Consider the following 20313-nt stretch of genomic DNA (forward strand, 5'->3'; position numbering starts at 1 on the left):
ACTAGTATCTAGTATCTAGTATCCCCATGTGAGGTGTAAGTACATCAAGCTTATACACTTTGTAATTTATCTTGACATTCAGGACTCAGGAGTCACAATTTAGAAGTCAGGAATCAAAGCTCAGTTGAACTCAAATATCGAATCTATATGTGTGGACATGAACCATTTTGTAGATAACCATTATCAAGCCAGTCACCTTTCTCTATCTTCGATACCATGGATTTCCAGTTACAACTTACAAGTGTGCAATTTGATAATTGTGGATTTTAATGAATACGCAACTTCTCATAGAGGTAAAGCGACGTATTTTTTTGGACGCCGGTATAGATTAGAGTTGCGGATGAAGGTGGTCAAGATCATGATATTCGTGTCATCATATTAAAACGAAAGCCTTGTTCTGAAGCTAATATGATCCAGCTATATCGAGAATTAGATTAATTATAATAAAAAGATTTAGCCCTCAAGAAATAAAACTTAGGGTGTGTTTCCAGGTATAATTTTCAAAGGATCAATCGAAAACTTAAGAGCGCCTATAGTTCACTATAATTCAAATCAAGCTAACTGAACACTTTAAAATATAATGTAGTAGTATATATACTTAACCATATATCAGAAATATTAATGATCAAGTCGTAGTCTTAAAAAAATTGAAAAATATCGAGAAGAATCAAGTAATAATCTTCACATATCGAATATATGGATCGCTTTTTCAGGGTCCAGATCTTCATTGAGCAAAACACATTTTGTTTAAAAAGTGCATGCTAATAATTATACTTGAAGTTGATGGCTCATAAATAGAAATATGTCGACTATTAATTGATTCTTGATCAATAAACTCGAATCATCATACTGATATGTAAATAGTGAATAGTAAATACCCATAATTCCTGTCGAGACTCGAGGTAGCATTATTATACATATATTATTTCAAGAACGATCTTCACCGACAAGTTCCGTGGCGTACTACTTACTACAATTTGTCACCTGCGTGTACTATAGTGTACTAAATTTTAATAAGTAGTATGGTGTACCTTTAATGAATTCATGATTAGATTATATAGACTGAGTTAAAAAATTGAAATACAAGCTTCGACCTTCGACCTTTACTGTAACATGTACAAGAAAAGCATTCCAATTATTACTCCCAAAAAGTTTTAGGACTTCAATGTGTTCTGATAATAGGCAGTTTTTAAGCTTATATGCTCGAGAGTCGATACACTTTAAACGTCTACGTATAATATTTGTTCGAGTGAAACATTATTGCACTAAAGAACTTATCTGTACGATATCCTGCAGCACTTTTTAGTCTTTAGACCCAAGCTACAACCGGCGTACACAAACATTACATTGCAGATCTCTGATCAGCTAATTTTAGACTTAAAGTTTAGGATTAAAATTTAAGCGCTTTAGTACTTTAGCGGCTAGCCTCAATTCTCTCGAGCAGAGCTTTTGGTGTATGGATGTGCAATAGATGGGACTACATACGTACATAAATACGAAAAAACTTGCGTTGCTCCTAGTCGAGTCTTTAGACATCTGGCATCACATCATGATCATTGATTCATAATATTAGTAGAAAATCATTATTTGAGCTTATATTCGTTGATTTGAATTTAATATGATAACTAATTAATAAGTACCGTACTAATTTATAAAGGTTAGAACTCAAAAAGATTCCAACATTCTGTAGCTTATCGGTCCAAACGCCAAGTTTTACATGTGTCAAATACCGAGTCAATTTATACTGCAATAGAATGATGAATCTCATGAACAGCTAGTAGCCACGTAGTACCAAAGTAACATCTAGAGAAAGTATTTATTGTTATAGTACTAATATAATATAGCTAGTGGGGACAGGTGGTCCACACCAGCGCAGGATTTCGAGTCACGTATATTGTAGATGGTAGACACTAAAGAGGCCGGATGTAGGCGTTACATACTAATATCTAATATGAATCAATATATTAATAGGCTATAATTTGAAGTGAATACGAAAAATGTAGTTGAACAATAAAAGTATACGCGTTTTACAATTTACGTTCTAGTATAATTATAAGTTCGTAAAACTGCAATACAAATCATGTTCCTGAGTAAATTTGTACCAAACCTACTTACTGTTTTAGTTTCTTTTAAGTCCCTTTTCAACCGATCAGCTTCACAGCTTAAGTATCCAAACTGTATTGTGTAAACTTAAGATATCTTTAATAGGAATGCTACGTGATACGAAAAGGACTTCGAAGCTTTTAGAAATTGGGTATAGTAACAAATTACATACTATATGTTCTAGAAATCCGTCAATTCACCTGAGCCCATCGAAAAGATCAATACTCCATCCACATATACCAGCTGGTTGAAATAATATTATAACTATAAGAGGGTACTATAAAATTTGTGTATAACGGAATTATATCATCTACTTGATGAGGTAGTATTTTTCGAATTACCATTCTTAGCTTTTGATTTGAGATAAACCACTTGTGACTTGGCCTAATAATAAATCTATGATCTCCTGACTCTGAGGCTAATTCCAACAAAAATTTCACCGAGCCGTTAATATAACTTATTGACCCTTACCTGACTGTAATCATAATCAACAAGTATTGGTTCCACTTTGGAAGTTGGAACCTGCAAAGTTTTCATGCAATGAAAATTTAAAGCAAAATATCTACGACTGTGAAGGGTGATTAAGACTTTATAAACATTGAAAATTGGTTTAGTTATAAATTATACTATAGCCACTAGTGGCCACATCATGTTAATAAAAATAGTATTTTGAGTTGATTTTACAAAACAACATCATGTCAAGCTGTTGAAATATAACATCTTTAAAATCAGGAGCTGGTTTGAAACTTGATCAGATAAATTATGAGACATTTGTGGAATTAATTATCGTACACCGACCACCTGGTTAATCCATGATCTTTTGAAAGTTACAACTTGCCACAGTCTTCAAATATTTTTGACTGTACTATAAGGTTCTTTCAGTTCGTGGCCCTTTTAGGTGAAGAATAATATTTTGATTCAATTCTTCGTAGCTTATTCGAAAATTTCAAGCTTTTCAATACTATGTTGATTATTAAGGTTCACCGTTTTTAAGTTTTAGCATCCTTTTAGCCTTTAAAGATAAAGTCACAGAAGTCTTTTTGATGAACCTAGAGGTACCTTTTGCTTTGCATATAATTAGCTGTTCAATTCTATTATAAGATTTTCAATAGGTTCTGCAACCCTATTCCGCTGGCTGCACTTGACGAATATGAAAAGTTCATAGTTACTCAAACTTGATCAAATGGTTATCAAGTACTCAAAACACCAATCCTTGAAAGTTGAGATCAAATCTATAAATTTTAATTGTACATTTGTAACTTTTCAATTTCCCTATTGAGTCTTCATACCTTATTTTACCCTCAAAGTTCAAAAAAATTCCAACCAATAAAAACATTAATGGTGTACTCGATACAGTACTTGAGATGCAAGCTATGGCGCTGGAACTTTGACCATTTAAAAATTAAAATGGAAGAATAGGTGCATTGAACTCTTTCCAGCTATTTGGCCGGATAAATTAATAAACAAAATTTCTCATCATAAATATATTGTGTTTTTTAATGATATTCTGCTCAAACTTCTTTGTTAAAACAATCACACAAAATTATTGATCACGTTGAGCATGAAGTCAAATAATTTCCAAAAGTTTAATGGATATACCTTTATTGACGATTTTTGGAGCTTACTGAGTTTTAAAATATTTTTTCATTAGCCGTGATATGTATTCAATCATTCAAATGGCTCTCAGACTCAAGCTTCATTCATGTCCAGGGATGATTCCTCAGATATCATAAAAATGCAAGTTGGTATAAAGGAAGTAAATGGGAAAGATTCATTTTAATGACGGTATAATGGACTTGATAAATGATTAGGTACTAAATGACTGAGACACAAGTAAGAGCGGCTGATGGTTTGTATGGTATCTGGCAAATCTAGCGTTCCAACTGATGATACGGTATCATAAATCAGGAAATGGGTGACATATAATAGTTTTAACATATTGAAAAATCATATTTGTGGCTTTATGTTATGGTTTGGTGTTTGGTGCTGATGATATTCTGTCTAGAACACAATGACGTTGAAAATTAAGAGCTGAAGAGGATTACTGGTTTCGTCCCCATTTGAATGAAAAGCAAGATATTGGAATATGAGAATCAATCATTTTAATGTGCATTCTTCAATTGTGTGTGTTGTGAAATGAAATTAATGTTGGTATTTATGAAAAGCCTAACAGCTCAAAAAATGATAATAAGCCGAACATTATTGATAACTTCCAAACCATTTTTGAATTAAATATTCATAGCTAGCTCCTTTTTGAAACCAATGTTGTGATCTGTGACTTTACTGATTTTATTGATGACCATTGAACCGTTTGATCTGATAATCAACATTGAACCATATTATAATATTACTTCTGCTGTTGTCATACCTGTTGATATATTAACCAGACCATTTTGAAGCCTATAAGGGATACATAACAACACTTCAAATAGTTTAATCTGAACATCAGATTGAATACCCACTTTTTAACCACATTGGTATATCATTTTTTTTGTTTGTTATGCTTTTTTTTGTCGTGTTTTATGATTTCAGTGAGCTGGATGGAGTACGATATTCATTATAATTATTGAATGGTGCAGATCATATGGTGATTTGTTGAATATTTCACACAATATTTTGTGAATAACAGTTATAACTTGATCCCTGTTGTTCAATATGATGCCAGCTTCTGCTAAAAAAAGGTCATTTATTGTTATGAGCTGTGGATTGTAAACTGTTGGAATTAGCTCGTTGAGCTTCGAGGCAGCAACAAGAACTTTAAAGAGCTATAAGAAATGTTCACTCTGAAGGAATTTTTATCAAAGCTTTTTATATTAAATGACCAACCGTGTTATTACTAGCTCATGGAAGAAAAATTTGATCCAGTCTTCTTCTTCAAATATTTTGATTAGTCCATCAGACATCAGACTCAAAGATGTACCGAAGACGTGTTGGGAAATGGTCTAAAAAATGGAAGGTTTTTTCAGAATATTCTTTCGCATACTACAAAGATTAGAAAATTTAACGGTACTTAGTCTTCAGATCTTCGATTTCTTCACTCACTTCATGATTGTTTTAACAGCTAAACTGTTGCAGAATGAGAGACAGGGCTTCTTAGGTTATTTTTGCTGGTTTAGATCACAAGGATCTAAAGATTTAGGTTTTTGGGATCTTTCATAGTAAGATCGGTGATTATAAAAATGTGTACTAGATAATCAGATTTTATGACTCGTCAGATTTTGGATTTTATTCGTTGCTTGACTGTAAAATTGAAGGCAGATATGGAAAGATGAGTACACCATTAATGGTATACAGAGTACATTTTCAAAGCCTTGTTGTTTATACAATATAAATAAAATTACACACCGCTTTCAACATATTTACACCATTATATTAATTTCTATTATATAAGTTTCTATATACACAGGAGAAGTAAATTTCTAACTTCTCAATTCATTAATCGTTTCAATAACTTATAACTTATTATTAGTTTTAAATTTGTTTCAATTCAATATCACCAGAAATAGGATCTAAACAATCAATTTCAAAATTTTTAATAACACTACCAACTTTTGGAGGACGTGAATCACGTTCAAGTTTCAATCTAGCGAAAAGACCAAATTCTGGAATTATACCACTAACATAACGACCATTTGGTCTTGACCAAGTGAAAAAACTCAAATCAAGTCTATTTCCCTTTTCAATTTGTTCACTAATATATTTAGTACAATAATAACTAACCGCTCTTCTGCTTGAATATTTCAAGATATCATTTCTAACTTCAATATGAAGAGTCATATAAAACATTTCAGCTTCAGTGAATCTTGATGGTTTAGCTCTTGCCATGTTATGGAATTGCCAATGGTTAACTAAATCACCAAATCTTCTCAATGGTGAAGTAGATGGAGCATATGTATCACAGGCAAGCATTAAATGTCTATTTGGTTGATGAGAATAAATGGCTGGAACGATGAATTTGATAGATCTGGCAATATCTTTCAACATTGGTAATGAACCTTCTTTAATCATCTTATTCATGTTATTGATAACTTCTGAAGCAGAACCAGTTGATTTGGTTTCTCTCATACCTTTATATATACCTGGATAACTATTCTCTTTCAAAACAGAACCACTAATAGTGTTGGCTAAGATCATAAGTTCAGAAACTAATAGTTGAGAATCAGTTGATTTTTGTTTACCAAAGACGATATTATAATCATCCATTGAAGAATCGACATATAATGAATCAGATTCTGCATCATTTTCACTTTTAGGGAGAACTTTAACATCAGTACCAAATGATTCACCAAAGATAACAGCACCTTGTTCAACTCTTGATTCACGTAATTTTTGTGCAATTTTGAAAAGATCATTTAAATCACGTTCTTCATCATTCAAACTTGAAGCATCTTGATATTTAGTTTTCAACAAAGTTTTATCCACAGTGTTATATGTATATTTTGGGAAGCTTGAAACATATGATGGTTGAACTTCAGCTTTTGATAAATCAACTTTACCAGTTTCAAAATTAAATGGAACGCTAAAAGTCATAACTCTTGTCTTTTGACCTTCAATACCTAAACCTGATAGATTGACTAATGACATTGGTAACATTGCTGAAATAGTTTCTGGTTGATAAGTTGTGAAAGCTCTTTCAAATGCAATTTTAGAAATTGAATTTTCTGGTGATAAATATGAAGCTGGATCAGCAATGTGGATATGAATATTTGCAGTTTTATCATCAATTCTTTCAATAGCAACACCATCGTCAATTTCATGTGCAGTTTCACTATCTATACAATAAACTTTCATATCACCAAAATCTTTTCTAATATCTTTTGAAATATCAAAATCTTTGTCTAATGTTTCATCTGACAGTTCATAAAAATCTCGTTCTCTATCAGCTTGTAATGAAACATCTTTGCCTGGCATACATAAATTATTTGAAAAATGAACAGGATTTGTTAATTTTGTATCAATATAACCAATTTCACTTAATAAATTATAAATTTTAGTTTTAGTAACATCTAAATCTAGTAGATTTTCAGGTAATTTAGTTAATTGACAAATAACACTTTCTGAAACAGGATCTGTGATATTACCAACAGAATATTCTTTTAAAAGAAATAATATATTCTCAAATTCTTTTGGAACATTTGTAAAATCTCTTTTTTCAATATAATCAGCAAAACTTTCCCTTAATTCTGAATCAGTTTTCAATGAATGAATTGCAGATTCAGCTCTATGAACGTATTCCAATGGATTGACAGTGACAGATAAGGGGAGCATAGCACTTCTTGAAGTGTATGATGTTGACCAAAGTGTATTTTGTTTTTTCAATGCTAAAGTTATACTATATAACAATGGGACATCGTATGCTGCTTCTGGGTCCAAAGAATTGATACTTTTCCCTAATCCTGAGTCTCCAAAGATATTAAAATCAGACCCAAGATGTTGAACTCTTTTATTTAATGCCTGATAGGAATCTACTCCAGTTATCGCACCACCCTTCATGTTTTTAAGAGGAATTTTTCTCACAGCATGATAAAGATGAAATAATGTGATTTGTTTAGGACCATTCCCTTGACATAAACGATGAATGACTTCTAGTTGTTGTGAAACATCAGGAAGCCAATCCCAAGCATCATTTGTGATTTGTAAAAGTGGACCAACTATAGTTCTTCTTGCTAATGGATTAACAGCATAAAGTTCATATTGATGATCCACAGTTGTTTTGACACTTCCATAACCTGATGATTCTAAATTTGTTCTTTCCACAATACCATTAATCCATTCTTTTGGAATCACTTTTGGAATTCTTAATTTAAAAGATGATTTTTCACAAAAATGTAAAGTACCTTTACGATCCATCACTGTATATCTTGGATCATCATCTCTTGAAGGTAGTTGTACAATGACACTCATGACTGATTGATCAAGGGTTTTAGAAAATTCAACAGCATCACCTACTTCTAAAGTATCAAATATTTCAGTAGCTTTAATGAAAAACTTAGGTTTACCATAATATTTTTCAAGTAGTGAAGTAAATGGTATGTTATCAATTTTTTCAACATCAAATTTATCTCTTAGATCTTGGTGAACTTTTTTCATCCAACGGAAAGTTGGACTTTTGAATTTTTTATCAAATCTTTCAACTTCTTCAGGTATAATTTCTTTTAAAGTTTTACTATCTATAGCTTGGGTTTTTTGTATTTTTTGAAAAAAATCAGATTGTAAAATATTATCAACAGATGAATAAATTTCTTCCCTATGGGACTTGTCATCCTTATTGTTATTACTAGATTGATTTGTTGTATGTTCTTTTCTTTTAAATGCATCATCAACTTTAGATCTAGTGATTGAATTTCCATCTTCTTCTGATAATTGTTGATCATTCAAATTTGAAACCACATTATCTAGTTGTTCCTTTACATATTTTGGGTCATCTGAAATTTCATTTCCAATTCTTTATAGAGTAACTATTAGTATTTATGAAATTTCAAGTTAATCAAATCATTTGAAAACACTTACATATTCTTTTTGGACTTATAATCTTGTTGCAGCAATCGTATGCTGGTACTGAAGCACCTGAGAGGCACTTTTTTAGCCACTGAAGATGTGGAGCAGTATAACCTCAGCATTCCACGATATTCTTCCCCTTTGAAACCTTTGAACTGTGTGAACTTCTTGTGTTTATTTGTTAATTTTAGCTGATGTTTATATTGAATTTTTTCATAAGCCCTCGGAGATGAGATATCTGGCCGGATCTCAATCAAGTCCTTTGAGAAAGCATAATCAATTAATACTCAACGGATATCCATGTTTGAAAAGTGACTTTGGAAGGAAGAAAAGATAGGTTAGAAGAATGCTTAGCTATAAAATGAAACCACAGGCCAGTATTATGGCTCATGCTGCCAGAAATTTGGGTCAAATACGGCTAAATTCCACCGTGAAAACCACTTCTTATGATCCAAGAAAGCAAGAGATCCCAGAACATTCAACTTTGTTCAGTATGATTCAACCTACTGGTATGTTCCATTTAGGTAACTATCTCGGTGCTGTTAGAGCTTGGAAGGATCTTACAGATTATGCTCCTGATTCCACAAAGTTGATCTTTGGTACTGCTGATTTACATGCTATTACTATTCCTAAACCGGCTAAAGATATAAGAAAATTTAGAAGTGAAGCTATTGCAAGTATATTAGCTTCAGGTGTTAATCATGAAAGGGCAATTATTTACCACCAAAGTGCACTACCTGAACATGCTGAATTGAATTGGATCTTATCAACTTTGGCTGGTACTGGCTATTTAAATAGAATGACACAATGGAAATCAAAATCTGAAGGTTTAGATAACTCAAGTTTAGGATTATTTGCTTATCCAGTATTACAAGCTGCAGATATCTTATTATTCAAATCTACACATGTTCCAGTTGGTGATGATCAAGTTCAACATTTGGAACTTTGTAGAACTCTAGCTGAATCTTTTAACAAACAATTTGGTAAAACTTTTAAATTACCAACAACATTATTAGCACCAACTAAAAAAATCTTAAGTTTGAGAGATCCATTGAAAAAAATGTCAAAATCTGATAAAGATCAAAATGCTACAATTTATATTAATGAGACATCTGATGAAATTGCTAAAAAAATTAAAAAAGCAGTTACAGATTCAACATCAACTCATTTTAATTATGATCCAGAAAATAGACCTGGTGTTTCAAACTTAATTAATATTATAAGTGGTATTCAAAGGAAATCAATTCAAGAAGTTGAATCTGATATTTCAGATTTTAAAGATCATAAAACTTTCAAAGATTATGTTTGTTATGTTATAAATGAAGAAATCAATGAACCAAGAAGAAAATTTGAAGAATTAGTTCAAAATTCAAACTACTTGAATAAAATTGTTCAAGAAGGTAATGAAAAAGCTAGAGCTATCGCAAGTGTTAATATTAAAGAATTTAAACAAAAAGTTGGCTTTTAATTGAAACTTTCAAACAATGCCTACATTAGATCATATATATAGTACATAAATTCATCATCATGTATATAATGCATATTTTAAACATACTCATAAAGTCATTTGATCCAATATACCTAAAGATGTAGCAAATTGAACCAAAATTCTTTGAACAGATCTTATATTTGCACATGCAAAGATAATTTCTTTCAATAATTCATGTTTATCAAAATTTAAAATTTTAGAATCCCATTTTTCTTGATTTTGTTGATTAATTTCTGGTCCATAAAGTTCTTTAAAAATTTCCACTAATTTTGCCTTAAATTCCATTTCACTTATTCTTTTACAATAAATAATTAAATAATTTTTAAATTCAGTTGATTCATTTAATTTTTTTGAAATTAAAATCCTATTCTCTAAATGTGCTAATGATACAATTTTTTCTAAATTTTCATAACCTTCCTTCATCAACATTGTTTTAGCCATTTTTTGTAAAAATTTACCCCTACCTCTTCTAACAATTTCATCATTAGTTTTCCTTTCTAATAAATTAACAATATTACCATTTGATTTATCATCTCTTGAATCCCAATATTGTGAACCAAAAGCCCACCATGAATCACTAACTAAAGTCCAAGTTTCCATATCTTTATCAAATAAATAACCATTCCCATTTGATATTGTCACTATAGGAGTTCCAGATGATGATATACCACATAATGTTAAATTTTCAGCTCTTGTTAATAAATCAGGATTTGAACGTGATAATATAGGATATAATGTAGTTGGATCAAATAATGATTTTTTAGCTTCAATATCCCATGCTAAAACTTCACCAATCGATGTAACAGCTAATAAATATTTCCCTTTACTTTCCAAAAAACTTAATGGAGTACCTAGGATTATAGGTGGGAAAATTCTTCTACCACTATCACTATATATATAAAGAACACCATCCATTGTTGAAACAGCCCAAAAATAACCTTCACCTCCAGCAACTAACCCAGCAAGTTTTGGAATGAAATCAGTGAATATGGTTCTTGTTTCATTTTTAAATAATGTAATTTTCGTGGGTTTTTGTTCATTACCATTCCCATTTCTTATTTCAAGCATTAATGAATCATCATTTATAGATTTAAATTGAATAAATGATCTTGCTTTTGGTGTTGATATTCTTACTTTGGAAAAAGAAGTTGAAGGATTTATTATAATTGAACCAATAAATTCTACAGCTTCAACTTCTCTTCTTTTTTTTTGTTGATCTGAATCAAATTCTTCTTTTCTTTTTAAATCTTTTGGTACAGAATATGAAGGTTCATCAAATTCCATTGTTGTATTATTATGATTATTATTATTATTATTTAGGATCCCATTTGTTGGTATTTGTGGAGTATTTGTAAATGTTGGTTTTGATCCATTAACTGTAGAGATTAAAGTTGGAGCTATACGTTTCTTACCATCTTTTGTCTTTGTTGTTAAAGGATGTTGTATTACTTGGGCATCTGATGATTTTGTTGGTTGTGGTGATGGTGAAGGTTTTAATGATTGAGGAGTTGGTTGTTTTGGTTGGTTTTGTTGTTGATTATTATTATCTTTATTATTAGAATCAATTATAGATTCTGGCTTTGGTTCTTTTGGTTTTAAAGGATCTGGAATATTAATTTTTTTCTTTAATTCAATTAATTTATCTTCATTTATAAGATCACCTAATTCACCATTATCAAATTGGAAAATTAAAATAGTATCAGTTGCCACGAAAAGTCCTAACCCATCTCCATTCCAAAGTAAATCATTTATAGTTTTCTCTGAAACATCCGTAGCTGTAAATATAGGTCTTTGATGAGTTGTATTCCATACCGCGATTGATTTATCAATCCCAGAAGATGCAATTATATTAAAAATTTGATTTTTGGAATCTTGATAAATATTTGGATTAAATTTAACAACATTACAATTATGACCATATAAAGAATAATTTGATTTCCATTGTTGTCTTGATACGATCCCTATTGAGGATACTTGAGGATCACAACCAAAATTTGGCACTGCAATTAAATCACCAATTGAATTCCAAGAATTTTTACAAATTTCATTAATTGATGATAAATTTTGATTACCAGTTGGTAATTTCTTGTATAAAATTTGATTTTGGAAATGAGTGAAATGATATATGGATAATTGACGATTAAAACCTATGGACATGAGATAAGAGTTTGTTGGATCCACTGAAATACTTTGAACATCAGATCTTGATGGTATTGAATCCATTTGTTTTGAAGTATCTAAATCAAATGATAAAATTTTATTTAAAGTCCCGAAGAATAAAACATTTGCAGAATTTGTTATATCATTTATAGCAGATGTTGATTCTAATAATAATGTAGATTTTAATGTTTTAATATTTGTTTTGAAAACTTTACCTTTTATATCACCACTAATTAACCATTCATTTATGAATTTTATACTTAGGATTTCTATACCATCATGAATATTTATTGAATCTTTTGGTTTCACTTTGGAGATATCTTCTTGAGTTGGAGATTCTAATGCAGTGACATCAATTAATGTTTTAGAATCCCATAATTGTATTATTCCATCATTAACAGCACTAGCTAAAGTATTTGAATCTTGATGGATAGATAATGAATTGATTTTAATCTTTCTATTAACAGATGGGACCCTAAGAATTCTCATGGTGAGCTAAGTTAACCAGACAGAAATACCAGCAGCAACAGAAACAACGACAGTAACCAAAAGAATGACTTTTAAAAGTATGGAAGAGTACAAAGATCACCACCCATTTCCTTTGTTTTTTGTTTACTTTGATTCAAGTTTTGATTTTTTGAACAATATTAACAAAATATTCGCGAATTTAAAAAAAGGATAGAAGTGCGAAAAAAATTAAAACTTCAATACGTTGATTTAACAAAATTTATAACTTTTCAATAAATCAAATACTTTGAACTTTTACTTTTAATTAATCTTTATCATGTCTAAAGAAGAAGAATATACCAGTGATTCAGGCTCAGATTTCACAGAATTTTGGATTGATTGGTTCTTAGGAACAAAAGGAAATGAATATTTTGTTGATATTGATGTTGAATATATAACTGATAAATTTAATTTAACAGGTCTTTATCAAGAAGTTGAAAAAATACCACAAGTTATTGATGTTATTACAGATGGATTAAAAATAGAAGAATTAACAGATGAAGAACGTGAAATTTTAGAATTTAATGCAAGATTATTATATGGATTAATTCATTCACGTTATATAATAACGGCAAGAGGTTTAACAAAGATGCTTGAAAAATATAAAAATGCAGATTTTGGTTATTGTTCAAGAGTTTTCTGTCAATTACAACATTTATTACCAGTAGGATTAAGTGATACTACTGGGGTAAGTGCAGTTAAATTATATTGTCCAAAATGTGAAGATTTATATAATCCAAAATCTTCAAGACATTCATTAATTGATGGTGCTTTTTTTGGTACAAGTTTCCCAGGAATGTTTTTACAAGCTTTTCCTCACTTGGTACCACAACATTCAACTGAAAGATATGTTCCAAAGATATTTGGATTTAATTTACATGATTATTCTAAAATTGCAAGATGGCAAGAATTACAAAGAATAAAATTAGAAACTAGTTTAATAAATAAAGGTATAAATACAAGAAATGTACCAAATGGGTTTAAAATTAATAATGAAGAAAATGAAATTGATGATGAAATTGATGGAAATTAAGATCCCCATATAATTAATTTAATTTGTATAATAGAATTTGAAACGTAATGAGAGATTTACATGTAAATTATGAAAACATATGTATTAAAACTAAACCTAGACTTATTCCTTATATCATTATTCCTTATTCCTTCTAAAACCTATTATACCCTATAATGTATACCCTTTTCCCTATATAATCCCTACTGACACACGGCCATCAAATAAACCAAATCAATCCATTAAAAACACCATGATTTCTTGACATTAAAGATTCCCAATAATCATTAAATTTATTAATCAAATCAAAACTTTTATTTAATGTTATTTTGGTTAATGATACAACATTTTTTTTCAAAAAAATTAAATTTGTCTTCCAATAATGTGATAATGCAGACATTGATGGATTTGTATCATGTTTTATTGATATTGTATTATTGTTGTTGCTTGGTTTCAAAAAAGTTATTGTTAATGCTGTAGTTATTCCAATTCCTATACCTATTGATAAACTTAAACCTAATAATAAAAATTTCTTGAATTTTAAATGTTTATGATTTAATTTTTTTGATTTATATTTATGATTGTGGTAAGGATGAATTGGGTGATGATTTATTTCATATGATTGATTTTTTAATATAATTTTCTTTGAAGAATATTCTTGATTAGTTTGAATAGTTGGATCAATTTTAATCAATTGATTGAAATTATGATTTGATTCAATTGGTATATTGTTTAATGAACCTAGTAATTGAAATGTATCTAATTCATTATAATGAATTGGTTCCATAATTAAATTAATATTATACTTGTTCAAGATATTATAAATTATATTTTGATTCAAATTTTGATAAATTGGAATACAATATGAATCTGGATGAAATTTTAACCAATTTAATACATTTCCAATTTTGATTAAACCATTAAATAAAATTATAACCATTCTATGATGTTCTTGTTGATTTAATGTGAAATGTGGTTTTAAATCATTTGATAAATTTTCATAAAATAAATGTTTTTTATAACCAATGATTAATATTTGTTCATTATTAATTGATTGATTCATATTTGGTAATATAAATGAAGGTGTATCAATTGATTGATTTAAATCAATTTCAATAGTTTTATCATCATCAATATCTTGATCAATATCATCATTAATATCTTGATCAATATCTTGATAATCTTCAATATCAGAAGAAGAAAGTACAGAACTTGTTGGTCTTGGGATATGATTCATTTGTAGGGATTGATATGAAGTAAAATCATAAGAATTTAAATCTAATGATTGATCTTGTTGATAATCATGTTCATTATTAAATTGTAAAGTTTCTAATATAGATAAATGGGGAGATAATAATCTATTAACTTTGGTATCAGTTGAATCAATATCACTAGTACCACCATCACTTTTCAATTTATTTGGTTTTGGATGATTAATAGCAGACATTTTCCAATGTTATGAATATTATCAACACGTCAATATGAAATAGGTAATAATAGCCCCAAGATCACTAACCAAGTATTAAGCACAGTAGAACACCAAACCCAAGCACACCAAGCACACCAAACAATCAAATAGCACACACACTAAACAATGAACTGAGCGGATGTCATAAAACAATTAGAATATCAAGTTATAACACTGTCAACACTGTCAAAGTAGCTTAATTTGCCACTAAACTATAACTTTATAGATTTAATACTGGTGATCAAATGGTCTTATCGCAAATTTAAAAATCAAATGGTGTCAAATAATTAAAGGGTAGACTTCCCAATATGGTAATGAAAGTGTTTATATAGTAATATTATTTAAAGCGGAGAAGAAATAAGATTTAACGATTACTTTTCTCGTAAGATTTAAATTTTAATTGTTTTTTTTGTTTGTTGATTGTTTGTTTTGTATATTAGTGGTATTAAAGTGTTGATATACTAGTATTTGTAGAATTGTATATAGATCTTGAATTAATGGTTATGGTTCAACGTACGATTATAGTGCATCTATTCATCTATTACACACACTACAAACTAAATTTAGATATGGTACTATACCACTATACCTAGCTATACTATACTATACTATACTATAATGCTCTGTCTACTGATTCTCTTATTGTACGTCTAATTGTGTTTCGAACTTCTATAATCTCTGTCTAGCAGCTTCTCTGTCTACTCTCTCTCTTTCTCTGTCTAAAGTTTAAACTCATGATTCTTCATTGCTTTCTGCCCAGATAATCAGCGGATCTGTAAAAATCATTTTTTAGTTGGAAAGAAATTTAAGAAATTTTAAAAAATAAAAATAAAAAAATAAAAAATCGAGAAATTAATTAACAAATGAAAATCAAAATTAAAGGAAATACACTATTAGTTATTAGATATACTAGACATACAACATATACAACACACTTCATTAGATCATATTCACAGGGACTATTAGCTATTCATTCAAAAGACATACACTTCATCACTAATATCCACTTCATTTCATTACCGCCTTGTTAATTAGTGTTTACTTTGTTTGTTTATTGATTGCCATTTATTAAGCTATTAAACAACAACAACAATACAACAACAACATCACAACAACAACACAGCGCTTAGTTTGAAATTTGCTTATACCACATAGTCATACCAACATCAATACCATTTACATTTATATTACCATTACCATTACCATTTCAATCATTTAATCCATTATTCCATGATATTAATATCACATCAAAATTATACATCACAATGAATATATTCCCAAAACAAAGAATTAAAATTGGTCTAAGACAACAACTATTAATACTAGTGGTAATATCAGTTTCATTATCTTTAATGGTATTAGCTATAATAACTGGTGTTTTTTTCAGTTATAATTTTAAAAATTCTCAAGCTAAAAATTTATCAGTTATATCTCAATTAAAATCTTCACAAATTGAACAAAATTTAATGAATTCTTATTTCCAAATTTATTGGGTAAGTCAAAGAGAACCAATTCAAAATTCTCTTATTTCTTATAGAGCTGGTAATACTTCTTCAACAAATTTTATTGATGCTCAAGATACTTTAGAACAATTCTTAGGGTCTTCAAATACTTTTAGTAATGTACGGCTTTATGATGCAAAATTTCGTCAAGTGGTTAATTCAACTGATTCAACACAGGGGAAATATACTCCTGATAATATATTGGATCAAGTTTTCCCATTTGATCAAAATATAACTGATTTCCCAAGTATAATGGAATATTTTGGTATTATAAATGGTCCTATTAAAAATTCTTCAACTTATATAATGTCAATGACTTTACCTGTATATGGTAGTGTTTCAATTATTTATGGTTCTTCAGATCTTGTTGGTTATATTACTGCAGTTATGAGTGCTGAAAGTTTAAGAGCAACTCAAAATGATAGTGTCCTAGATACAAATGTTCAAATTATTTCAACAAATTTATCAAATATAGATGATAATTCAACTTATCATTATGTATTACCTTCTTCTGATGTTCCCGATGATCTTGTGGGTCAAAATTTACCAATGAATAGTAATTCAGTTGCTGAACAAGTTTTAAGATATAATAAAACTGGTGTTGAATATTCAATTAAAATGGCTTCAAATAAAAAAGTTGCAGCTGCTTATTGTCCAATAGATTTCCCCATGGTTAAATGGGCTGCTATAGTGGAACAAAAAAGATCTGATTTCTTATATTCAACAAATCAATTAACAAAAATTATGATTATTGTTTCAATTGCCACGGCAGTTTTAATGTTTATATTAGCTATTCCATTGGCTCATTGGTCTGTTACACCAATCTTGAGATTACAAAAAGCAACAGAAACTATAGCTGCAGGTCGTGGGTTACAAACCTTAAGTTCAAAAAAACATAAACATCAAAGTTCAAAGGGTGGTTCTATGTCTTCATTTTTATCTGGACCAAAACCACCACCCCCTGCACCACCTGCACCACATAGTAACACCAACAATGATGACCAAGGTTATACTTCAGGTCAAGGATCTGGTTATAATAGTCATAGATCAAGTATTGGAAGTACTAGATCTTTTCATACAAATTCAGCTTATGGTTCAAATATAGGTGATACATCAAGATATCACAATAATCATAATAATTCATTAAGTGGGAATAATACTGATAATGAAAATGGTTCTTTATCTTCTGGAATTCAAGGTCATACAAGTTATATATCAGGTGCAAGAGTTCCAACTTATACAAGATTTTTCAGAGATGAATTAAGTAAATTAACTGAAACTTTTAATATAATGACTGATGAATTAGATCGTCAATATTCTCATTTAGAAGATAGAGTTAAGGCAAGAACCAAGCAATTAGAAGCTGCTAAAATTCAAGCTGAAGCTGCAAATGAAGCTAAAACTGTTTTCATTGCAAATATTTCTCATGAATTAAGAACTCCATTAAATGGTATATTGGGTATGACTGCTATTGCAATGGCTGAAGAAGAACCAAATAAGATTCAACAAAGTTTAAAATTAATTTTCAGATCTGGTGAATTATTATTACATATTTTAACTGAATTATTAACATTTAGTAAAAATTCATTAAAAAGATCAAATTTAGAAAATTCAGATTTTGGTGTATTAGATGTTGCATTACAAATTAAATCAATTTTTGGTAAATTAGCAAAAGATCAAAATGTTAATTTATCAATTAATTTAACTCCAAATAGTGCAAGAAAAATGGTTCTTTATGGTGATTCAAATAGAATAATTCAAGTTGTTATGAATTTAGTTAGTAATTCATTAAAATTTACTCCTGTTGATGGGAAAGTTACTGTATCAATTAAAAATTTAGGTGAATATGATGAAGAAAAAAGTTCATCTGAAGATTTTAAACAAGTTTATGTTAAATCAATTGAACAAATTAATAATGAAAAACAAGAGCAAATTAATAATAATGAAAAACAAGAAATTTTAAATACAACTACAACTACAACACCAAAAACTAATGAATATTCACAAAGTTCAAATGATACAACTAGTGATGATGATGAAAATGATTCAGATCAAAAATCAATTGTTACAATTTCAACAAGTTCTTATGATGATCAAGTTTTCCAAAATCAATTTAAAAAAATTGACACAAATAATAATGGTTTAAATGAAACAAAAGATCTTGATGAACAAAAAACTTGGGTTTTTGAATTTGAAGTTGAAGATACAGGTCCTGGTATTGATCAAACTTTACAACAATCTGTTTTTGAACCTTTTGTTCAAGGTGATCAAACTTTATCAAGACAATATGGTGGTACTGGATTAGGATTATCAATTTGTAGACAATTAGCAACAATGATGAAAGGTGTTATGGAATTAGAATCTACTGTTGGAGTTGGATCCAAATTTACATTTAGAGTTCCATTAATTCAAAGAAAAGAATTAATTATTAGTGAATCAAATGTATTAAATTTTTATGAAGATGAATTTAATATTAATTCTAAAAAAAATAGAAGAGTTAAAATTATTGAACCTGAAAAAGATACTTTATCACCAGATTCAAATTTAACTACATCAACAAGTATTGAACAATTAAATGAAAAATCTAATACAACAACAACAACAAATACAACAAATACAATTTCTGAAAATAATGAAAATTTAGCACCACCAAATATAACACCAACAACACCAGGAAATAAATCACCAAATTCATTAAATATATCAAGTAATGGAAAAGTTCGTACTCCAACAAGTTCAAATTATAATGATGGATTTGAATATTTTGATCGTCCAATTTTACAATCTACAGGTACAGCAAAAGGAAGTACAATAAATTTATTGGAACAAAATAATAATAATAATAATGGGATTGAATCAAGTCCAAAAAATGTAAATGGACAAGATGGTAAAAATTCAGATTCATCATCAATTCAATTAAAAATTTTAGTTGCAGAAGATAATATTGTTAATCAAGAAGTTATTAAAAGAATGTTAAGACTTGAAGGTTTTAATAATATAGAATTAGCAGTTGATGGTGAAGAAGCTATTGAATTAGTTCGTCAAAATGGTGGTGATGATTATTATGATATAATATTTATGGATGTTCAAATGCCAAAATGTGATGGATTAATGGCTACAAAAATTATTAGAAATGAATTAAAATTTAATAATCCTATAGTGGCATTAACTGCATTTGCTGATGAAAGTAATGTTAAAGAATGTTTAGATTCTGGTATGACTGGATTTTTATCAAAACCTATAAGAAGATTACAATTAAGACAAGTTTTAACAAAATTTTGTACAGTTATTTTAAAAGAAATGACTGGTACACCAGGTACACCAGGTACACCTGCAAGTGAAGATATTAAATCATTTCAAAAGGGGAATAATAATAATAGTCCAAGATCTACAAAAAGTTTAAAAAGTAATAAAAGTTCAGGTTCAACTATAAGTCCACCTGATGAAACTAGTGAAGCTACAATTTCAACACATAATTTACCAATTAATGAACAAAACAATAAGAAATAATAAGAATAAAATAAGAATAATGACAAGTAATGACATAATTATATAATATAAAATAAGGAAGAAG

General features: G+C 29.1%; 6 protein-coding genes across 6 annotated transcripts; 3 read left to right on the top strand and 3 right to left on the bottom strand.

Annotated features, from left to right (window-relative positions):
• Positions 1 to 5574: 5574 nt before the first annotated feature.
• DSS1 (exoribonuclease II) lies at positions 5575 to 8723 on the bottom strand (the record flags this gene model as incomplete). The annotated part of the gene is made up of 2 exons (XM_011276032.1): positions 5575 to 8548; positions 8614 to 8723. The coding sequence occupies 2 exons, from the start codon at positions 8721 to 8723 to the stop codon at positions 5575 to 5577; spliced, it is 3084 nt and encodes a 1027-aa protein (XP_011274334.1).
• Positions 8724 to 8962: 239 nt separating this feature from the next.
• On the top strand, positions 8963 to 10069 carry MSW1 (tryptophan--tRNA ligase MSW1; the record flags this gene model as incomplete). Its single annotated transcript, XM_011276033.1, has 1 exon — positions 8963 to 10069. The coding sequence occupies one exon, from the start codon at positions 8963 to 8965 to the stop codon at positions 10067 to 10069; it is 1107 nt and encodes a 368-aa protein (XP_011274335.1).
• An 87-nt stretch (positions 10070 to 10156) lies between these two features.
• Positions 10157 to 12739, bottom strand: HIR2 (Hir2p; the record flags this gene model as incomplete). Its single annotated transcript, XM_011276034.1, has 1 exon — positions 10157 to 12739. One exon carries the CDS (start codon positions 12737 to 12739, stop codon positions 10157 to 10159), a length of 2583 nt encoding a protein of 860 aa, XP_011274336.1.
• A 295-nt stretch (positions 12740 to 13034) lies between these two features.
• CKB2 (casein kinase 2 regulatory subunit CKB2) lies at positions 13035 to 13790 on the top strand (the record flags this gene model as incomplete). The annotated part of the gene is made up of 1 exon (XM_011276035.1): positions 13035 to 13790. The coding sequence occupies one exon, from the start codon at positions 13035 to 13037 to the stop codon at positions 13788 to 13790; it is 756 nt and encodes a 251-aa protein (XP_011274337.1).
• Positions 13791 to 13989: 199 nt separating this feature from the next.
• ATG32 (mitophagy protein ATG32) lies at positions 13990 to 15216 on the bottom strand (the record flags this gene model as incomplete). The annotated part of the gene is made up of 1 exon (XM_011276036.1): positions 13990 to 15216. One exon carries the CDS (start codon positions 15214 to 15216, stop codon positions 13990 to 13992), a length of 1227 nt encoding a protein of 408 aa, XP_011274338.1.
• A 1286-nt stretch (positions 15217 to 16502) lies between these two features.
• Positions 16503 to 20249, top strand: SLN1 (histidine kinase; the record flags this gene model as incomplete). The annotated part of the gene is made up of 1 exon (XM_011276037.1): positions 16503 to 20249. One exon carries the CDS (start codon positions 16503 to 16505, stop codon positions 20247 to 20249), a length of 3747 nt encoding a protein of 1248 aa, XP_011274339.1.
• Between the last annotated feature and the right edge of the window lie 64 nt (positions 20250 to 20313).

This window comes from Wickerhamomyces ciferrii, contig 00090 (assembly GCF_000313485.1).
Source record: "Wickerhamomyces ciferrii WGS project CAIF00000000 data, strain NRRL Y-1031 F-60-10, contig 00090, whole genome shotgun sequence".
In the NCBI taxonomy this organism is placed as follows: Eukaryota; Fungi; Ascomycota; class Saccharomycetes; order Phaffomycetales; family Wickerhamomycetaceae; genus Hansenula; species Hansenula ciferrii.